The 8,322-nt window shown below is 40.4% G+C and overlaps 1 protein-coding gene across 2 annotated transcripts; it reads right to left on the reverse strand.

Moving 5' to 3' along the window:
- Nucleotides 1-600: 600 nt before the first annotated feature.
- LOC131236859 (anamorsin homolog) lies at nucleotides 601-7,600 on the reverse strand. 2 transcript variants are annotated; one of them, XM_058234353.1, is made up of 8 exons: nucleotides 7,394-7,600; nucleotides 3,919-4,066; nucleotides 1,918-2,078; nucleotides 1,720-1,839; nucleotides 1,455-1,608; nucleotides 1,224-1,360; nucleotides 984-1,058; nucleotides 601-800 (listed from the first exon to the last, which is right to left on the reverse strand). In XM_058234353.1, exons 1-8 carry the CDS (start codon nucleotides 7,394-7,396, stop codon nucleotides 762-764), a joined length of 837 nt encoding a protein of 278 aa, XP_058090336.1. In that variant the 5' UTR covers nucleotides 7,397-7,600; the 3' UTR covers nucleotides 601-761. The 2 variants fall into 2 exon arrangements, with proteins under 2 accessions (XP_058090336.1, XP_058090337.1); XM_058234354.1 differs by having other exon boundaries at nucleotides 1,720-1,827; nucleotides 7,394-7,599.
- Between the last annotated feature and the right edge of the window lie 722 nt (nucleotides 7,601-8,322).

Raw genomic sequence — 8,322 nt, forward strand, 5'->3', positions numbered from 1 at the left:
GCTTGGCATGGCTTGTACGACAAACCAGACCGTCTAAAACTTTAAGACTTTTGACTTTGGTTCATTTATATGGTTTCACCCGTACGCATTGCATAGTTTTACAGGGTATGAATTGAATCCGGAAAATCACTCAACCGTGGCTGGAGCTACAGTGTATGGACCATATCTCACATAGGGCTGTCAATGAGCCGGGTCTGTGTTAGCTTCCCCAGAATTTGAACTTATTCAAAATTTTGATTTTGCCCGGCCCAAGCATAGTCAACTGACAGCCCTAATCTCACTGATGGCTGTTAAAGTGTGACTCGACCCGAAAGAAACAGAGAACAAAAGGAAAAAAAAAAAAGCACATGGAGCAGCAACCAGGCATAGCCTCATTGTTTGAAAACTCGACAGGCCAAAATACATCCATGCCATGAATCATTTCTATCCAGCAACTCACCCGTGTTTTAGGAAACTCGACCACGTAGCATATAGTTTGCCATCTGTCAATTCCTCAAGGAAATAATGGGATTTAAAATACAGAATCAAAATTTCCAACGCCTGTTCCACCCACTCATATGGAATGCTGCGCCTAGAGTTTATCATCTTTCAACATGCATGTCTCTAGAAACCAAATTTTATTCCATGGAATGCGTTTTACACTATGGACTGCATGACATCTATGACTAATAATCCATGACCACCGAGGTTATCCGTTGAAAACCTAGTGTATCTAAAATCACCGCCGTCTCGACAAGGCTCTCTTCTATTCATCAGCATATTCATATATCAGCAACAAGGAAGTTCCCTGATAGTGATACCTGCATTAGGGGAATCAAGTAGCATCAGGAACTAAAAGAACCAGAGATTGGATTATTTTTGTTGTTTGATTTTAAATCTTCTACTACTATATCTGTCACCAGTTCTATAAGCATATGAAAGAAAGAAGGGAGAGAAGCAGGAGAATCATGACATGCAATAGAATTAGAGTCATCGCTAATTACCTTCTCACCCAATTTGAATGGAGGGAGACCCTTATAGGGGCATCCATTGCAGCGGAATGCATCACCAAGTCCACACTGCAAAGTAAATGCAAGAAGAGTTAGAAAGAAAATCACTTTCCATCTACAAGTTCATAGAGGTGCGCTACCGCCACAAGCAACCAAACCTCTTTACATATAGAACAGAGAAATGGTTAAGATAATTGGTAACAATTGATGTATTGAGGGATTTCAAACACCTACACTGCCACATGCAGACTGAGGGTTGTTCAGCTGCTCTGTAGTCAACCCCAGCTTCTCCACCTTTTCCTCTGCCTCAGCCCGGCCACAGGTGCAGTTTTTGCAGGCTTTCCTTGTGCTTCCAACTTCACAATCACCCACTGCCAGAAAGAATATTGATTGGTCCAATCCAGTACATAAATGAACGGAAAGAACTACATCAGCAATATCAAAGACCTAGGTTTTTTGTCGTACCAAGTGGCAGTTGGGGTTTCTTCAAGTCTTCATCAGTTAGGAGACTATCCTCATCGATCAGATCCAAATCATCATCAATCTGAACTTTAGGTAGGCTCTTCATTGGCTTCTTGATGGAAAAGGAGGACCCAATGTTCCAAGAAGGCTTCTTGGCCTTGATTAAAATAAAAATAATAAACCAACATGATAGGAAGGATAAGAATTTGTAAAAGAATATGGTAAAGCAGAGCAAGAGTGAAGTTGAGCATCAATATTTCACAATTACCGTTAGAGATTGGTTGATGTCTTCAAAAGGTAACAATGATTTTAGTTGCAGATCTTGCACTTCTAGAAATCCTGCCAGGAGTAGCTTGCGCTTGAGGGGAGTACTTGACTGAAAGGAAACCTTGTTAGGAGACCATTCGTTGTTCAGTTTTCACCAACAGAAAAGATGAAATTTAAGTTGTATTCCGGAATGTGTTACCTTATCTGTCTGCTCATTGGGAGGCAGAGAAGTATGCAATACAATTCTACCACCGGGTTTCAAGACTCTAACAATCTCTTCAAGCCACTGCCCACTGAGGTCAGGAGTTTTCAATATCGCAACTACGACATTCAGTGACGAAGACCCGATCGGCAACTGTCCTGTTGTTGGTTCATCGAGTTAAAATTGAGACGCAAGATATACTAGAAAATAGTCAGATGGTGTAAACAGATTAATTTGTTCTTTAGCATTGTTGGGAGCCAACCATAATATACACAATTTTTAACATTGGTCAGAAGCTGAACAATGCCCCTGGTAAAGATAGCAGCAACAATCTCACAGAAATGGCATACATGCAAATGATACAGGCTATTTTTCATTAAAAGGAAGAAAACTTTTTACTGAGAGTAGATAACGGCTGTTTTTTTTTAATTGCTTTTTTAGGAAGGTTCTGCAGTTATTTCTGCAGACTCTAAATGGGGTCCGCAAAACCAGGTCAAAATATACAGTAAGAAATGTTATGAAAATCTGCACGAGGATTGACAGAGATTTCGCAGTACATGTGAGCAAGGTGCAGGCATTCATCCAGTGGGTTTTGCAAACATGCTTTCCCAAAACCAGGCTGGTCCACTAATCAGGTGGCCGTATGTGTACATTGGATTCTGCAAAACTTTCCCAAAACCAGGCTGGTCCACTAATCAGGTGGCCGTATGTGTACATTGGATTCCCCCCCTTCTTTTTTTCCTTTTTGTTCTCATATATCCATGACCCACTTGGTGAATGGACATGCATGGTATTCAGACCAAGGCATGTTCTCGGCCGGTTCCACCAGATGAATGGACCAAAGGCCAAAGCTAGCACGTGTGACACGTTGGATGCATGTTGAATTGTAAATTGCATCTTCAATCTACACACTTGTCTGAATAGCTTTAGCATTTCTCATATAAAATACCTGGGAAGAAATTTTGGGAGTCGGATTATCAAAAGAACAACTATTTATCATCTCAAGAAAATAGAGCACCTTCTGACTGGATTCATGTTGCCAACCCCAATTAAATGGGATAAGGCTTAGATGATGATGATGAGAGAACTTCTAAAAGGATGTCTGGCCATGAATGCTAACTATGGCTGCATGGCGGACAGCAAGCAACTTGGTTAGACTAAAATGTTAATCTAACACCATTTTGAAAATAGGGGTGAACCACCAGATGTGGCACTGATGTACAGCATGGCAGACAGCAAGCAATTTGGTTAGACTAAAATGTTAATTTAACACCATTTTGAAAATAGGGGTGAACCACCAGATGTGGCACTAATGTACAACTATCAGACCATCCAAATTGTGGATCCCACTGTGGATGGAGCATATCTCTAAAATCACATTGATCAAGCAATCCTAACCATATAATTAATGCCTATCCAAAGGATGGTTAAAACTAAAATGGTGAGTAGTAAATTCAAAGGGACAAATCAGATGATTAATATTATTTTCTCAGTGCAGTTATTCAATTATGCTACATCAACAGTTGGGTCAGCAATTTGGATGGTCGGGGATGCCATCCAACTATGGTATCTAGACAGTTGAAGAGTCACCACCATTTTGTTCTCATACATGAGTTGGGCTCAAACCCGGGACCTCAACATTGAAATGCAGCCTGTGTACCATTGAGTTACGTCACTTACGGGGGCAGTCACCACTGTTTTTTATATGGTGCAAAACTAACATAGGATTCAACTAGGACTCCAAGACGTGAAAACTATTATTTTCTGACCTTCCTTAAGTTCCATTTGACTGTCAGCTACCAAGAACCAGCTCTGTTAGGAACCGTTGTTTCAAGATATAAAATGGGAAAATGGTTACACATCTAAATTCCTTTCCAAAAGAGATGCATGAGGTGGGCGGGCTGGGTTCAAGTTCCCAGATTGCTCAATGGCATAAGTCGGACAAAAATTTAAAAAAGGCACAAATAGAATATTGTCAGAGGCATAAATAAGCATTACTTAAAGCAGACGCTTGTGTGATGACGAGCATATCACTTTCTCCAATTGCTTCATTCCCAGCCTCCCTAACTGCAGACAGAACTGCACTAACAGGGACAACCACATGATCTGTAAGCACCAGCATGCTTCCCTTCATTGCCACCATATCCTAGACAAAATGTCCCATTTTAGTGAGTCAAGATACAAAATTTACCCCAGTCAGATATAGATGGTTTCGGCCATTAACACATTCAAACATCAAAGCAACGTGCCAAAGAATAGGAACCTCAGACAGTCAACAGTCGACCTAATTATTATAAGTGTGATCATGATTACATTAGAGAATGATATCCCAAGTTCGGTTGAATAAATAAAAATGTATTCACAATGCTCTATAAATTGGGGAAGTACCTGAGGCTGTCTCGGGTGGTGGCCTTAGGGTGGGTGATGGGTAAGAATAGAATCCTTACTCTCGAAAAATTCTGAAAAAATCAACGATCCTGCCTAATGGTTGTGCTTTGTGCTTGCAAGATGTAGAAACAGTGGATCATTTATTCATTCACTGTGAATTTACTCACATAATTTGGGGGAAATTCCTCATGCTGCTGCGATGTTATTGGGTGATGCCCCAGAAAGTTGGGAGCTGTTCTCTATGTGGCATTTCGTTCATTCAGGGAGGAAGAAAAGGATTGTTTGGCGTCTCTTCCTCACTGCCATCTTATGGCCAACTTACTTGGGAGCGCAATAAAACGTCCTTCAATGACAAAGCAGCGACCCAGAGCAAGTGTTCCACAAGGCTCGGTGGTTAGACGTGGAATGAGCTGAAGCATCTAATATTTTCAGGGGATGCCTTTGGAGCTTTTCCAGGACAGCTGACGGGTTCTCTCTTCTTTGTATTAGCTGGATGAGTTCTCGTCATCCTTTTTTGCATATTGTCCCCTTTGGATTTATAATAAAATTCTGAGTTACCCTTTAAAAAAAACCACGAAACAAGAAAAGAGTTCTTTTTCTTTTACCTTTCAGGAAAAAAAAAGAAGAAGAAGAAGAAGAAGAAAGAAAGAGAAAAAGTTCTTTTTCCATTTTTAATGAATCAAGCTTCATTAATGAATACACAAGACCAGTGCCATGAGTAAGGGACGAGAATCAAGTACAAAGGTGGGGCTCAATTTTAGATATAGAGGAAATTGTAAATCACTAATTCAGTCCCATTCATTCTTGAGTGTTGGATGACTGTAACGATGGCATGCTCAAGGTGGAGCTTGAGTGCTTGACAAAGCTATCTAAGCTATAGGCATGATGTGTGTATTAAGGTTTGCCCAGGTCATCATGTTGACAAGTGTTTCCATCACCATGCCACCTTTCTAACACATCTGCACAATATTAACTCCATGTGTGTGCGGCACACGTCTGATACTCATTCCAACATGTTCTCGACTGTGTTTCCCTATATGTTTTCAAACGCTTGTGCCCACCACACGCCCCCAACACGTGCTCGAAATGCGTTTTCATGCAAGGCAAAGAAGGCTGCATTTCAAAATATTGACCTGTCCTTGTTACAAAGGTCAATATAATCATATAGAAAGAAAACTACAACAAAAAAGCAAAGATGGTTAGGGAAGTATTACTGCATTAGGAAATGATTTCCAGATACATGTCCAGATAAATGGAAATGTATTAAGAATGTCATATATAATACCCGGAAACAAGGGGAAATGTTGTTCTTTTTATTTTATATTGAGCTTTGCTAAGCCCACACACGCGTACAAGGTAGTTCATTTACAAGTGATACGTGCTAATAAGGCACATGCACATTGCGACAAGATCCAATCCCGTTTTCTTACCTGTCTGACTATTTCCAACATCATGGCCCACCCACTAAATGTACCAAATTTATCTTTGGGAGAGCATCCAGATGGTTGGACCCACCTGATGGGCACTTGGATGTTGCGTCTCCCAGCCACACTGGCACATGTGGTGGTGTGTACATGAGCTGCCTTGTACATGAGTTTGGGATTAGCAAAGCACCTTTTTTATATATAAATAAAGCTTTAATAGTTAAGGGATAATACAAGAGCAGCGTCCATACTGAGAGTGATGACTAAGTATAAAAGAGTGGTTGCTCTCCACAGATTATGCTGAAAGCGAAAAGCATAAGCAAGGTTTGTCGTGACCACAATGTTGACCGGCGTTCCCGTCATGTTTCCACACTTTCTAACACAATATACATGAAATCTACGTGTGTGACACACATCCCATCACTCGTTCCGGACATGTTCTTACAGCAATCTCTACATGTTCTACAACACATGCCCATTACACATAGCGAGACCTGCCTGATACAAGTTCTAACACAATGCATTGAAGACTGCATTTTTTAGAGTCTCTCCTCTTCTTGTTAAGAGCGTCTCAATGATTTTCTAACAAGTAAAGCTTTTAGAAACCGTAAAGGCAACTGTAGAGGCAACTTAGCTTTCAGCTATGTGCTGGCTTGTTGTTGTACTTTTTTAGTTTAGGTTTTCTGTAGCTTTTCCTAGGTTTGTTTCCAGCCTTCTGTTTTCTTCTTCTTCTTCTTCTTTTTTTTTTTTTTTTCCTTTTGTTTGTAGTTTCTGTTTTCATTTTCGGCTTCTGCCTAATAAAGTTGTATCTTTCAAAAAACAAAAACGCTCATGAATTTACAAAGACAAATATAAACCAATAAAAACAAGATTTCCACATGAAATCGTCAGCATAAGAACAGAAGATCAAACTGACAAATGGAAAATGGACCTTAATACCAAAACAAGCCTCAAAACGTTGCTAAGTCAAAATTCAGCTACAGATTTCGCAGAATTAGTTCAGTGAATAATCAAATTACAATTCTCACAATAACATTTTTTTAAAAAAGAAGAATAAATTCTTGTCACATAAAACGGGTATAGCAAAGGGCCAAAGGAAACCTCTAGTAAAAGTACAAAGAACCTCGAACAAAAAACTAACTCAGAACACATTCCACTTTCTATTTAACACATGCCATTTTCTATCTCCGAAAAACAAACCAAATGAAAGCCTCAAGAGCCAATAGAAGCAAAGAGTTCTGCACAAAGGTCACAGATATGAAAAGATACACATGTTTTTCATTTTCTACAAATCAACCTATCAAATTTCTAGCAACAATCTCCAACAAAACGTCTGTATAAAGGAATCATATGAAATTGCAATTGAAAAGGAATCCATTTAAGGAAAAAAAAATCACATGTAACATCTCTAACGATTCGAAGACATCACTGCAACCGAAACAGAGAATTCGTAAAGAAAACGCGCAGATCCACCATCTCTCGATCTCAAACCCGAAAAAAATGACTGAAAACAATAAAACTAACAGATCTAACAGATTTGCATCAGGAGAAAAAACCTAAAGACGATTTCCACCTACAATCCCCGAAATCACTCAAAAATCACAGATCTGCCAAAAATTTCTTAATATAAGAACTGAAAACTACAAAAAAAAAAAACTTACCATAGCGACAATCAGATGCTCTGATAGAAGATGATTTTCAGCTGCTTTCTACGGATCTGGAAGCGGTGGGCAACGATCGCAACCGTTCCCGAGCGAAACCCTGGAAAATTCAAGAAAATGCCTTGGCGTTCTTGATCTCAAGGGGAGAGAAAAACGCAGCAGGCTGAAGAGAGAGAAACCACCTTCCGACCTTCTTTCGAGAAAGAGAAGCGAGGCTACCTGCTTTATTTATAGCCGATCCACGTGGACGATGACGTGTACATTTATGTAATTAGGGGCGTGGATGCTGACGTGGAATCTCGAGGGAATGACATGGTAGACGACGCGTGCTGGGATTCAGATTCACCTGCGCTCCAGCATGGTAGGCATTGTGCAGGCAACGTGTCGCCTGAGAGGCAACCAGGAAGCGACACGTGGCAGGTGAGGCTGGTTAGATGGATTTGTGGCTTCACATGTGGATATGGGATAGGGATTGTGATGGAAACCTGCCCGAAACAAAAATCACGTGAATGAGAAGTTCTGGCAAAAAGCTGCCCATCTAACCTCTTGCAACAAAAATTGTGGGGCCCACCTTGATGCAACTTGACATTCCATCCGTTCAAGTTGGCCAGCTCATTTAATATGTGACTCCAGACGTTAATTTAGATCAATGAATTAAGTGGTCCACCACACTACAAGGAAATTAAACGGCTACCATTAATGGGCCGGTTTCAGGTTTGGGTTGGCCAGAGTCGGTCAGACCATATAAACAGGCCGAACCCAGCTCATGATAATTATGCATTGCCCAGCCAAATTCAAACCTAGACCAGCCACCCTCTACTGGTGCAATATCTAAGTTGTCCATTTAGCTCAGTCAGACGTGATATTAACGAAAATTATATTGAAACTTTGAACAGGTTGGGTTGGGTTCAGCAAGGCTTATGGTCTCA

The sequence above is a fragment of the Magnolia sinica genome, chromosome 2, assembly GCF_029962835.1.
Source record: "Magnolia sinica isolate HGM2019 chromosome 2, MsV1, whole genome shotgun sequence".
In the NCBI taxonomy this organism is placed as follows: Eukaryota; Viridiplantae; Streptophyta; class Magnoliopsida; order Magnoliales; family Magnoliaceae; genus Magnolia; species Magnolia sinica.

Bases quoted from the DNA above. Each gene is read 5' to 3' on its own strand.
- LOC131236859 (XM_058234353.1), bottom strand. The intron at 1,840-1,917 runs GTAACACATTCC...TCTCCTAACAAG, and splicing joins CCAATGAGCAGACAGATAAG to GTTTCCTTTCAGTCAAGTAC. The intron at 1,361-1,454 runs GTACGACAAAAA...TCTTTCTGGCAG, and splicing joins GAAACCCCAACTGCCACTTG to TGGGTGATTGTGAAGTTGGA.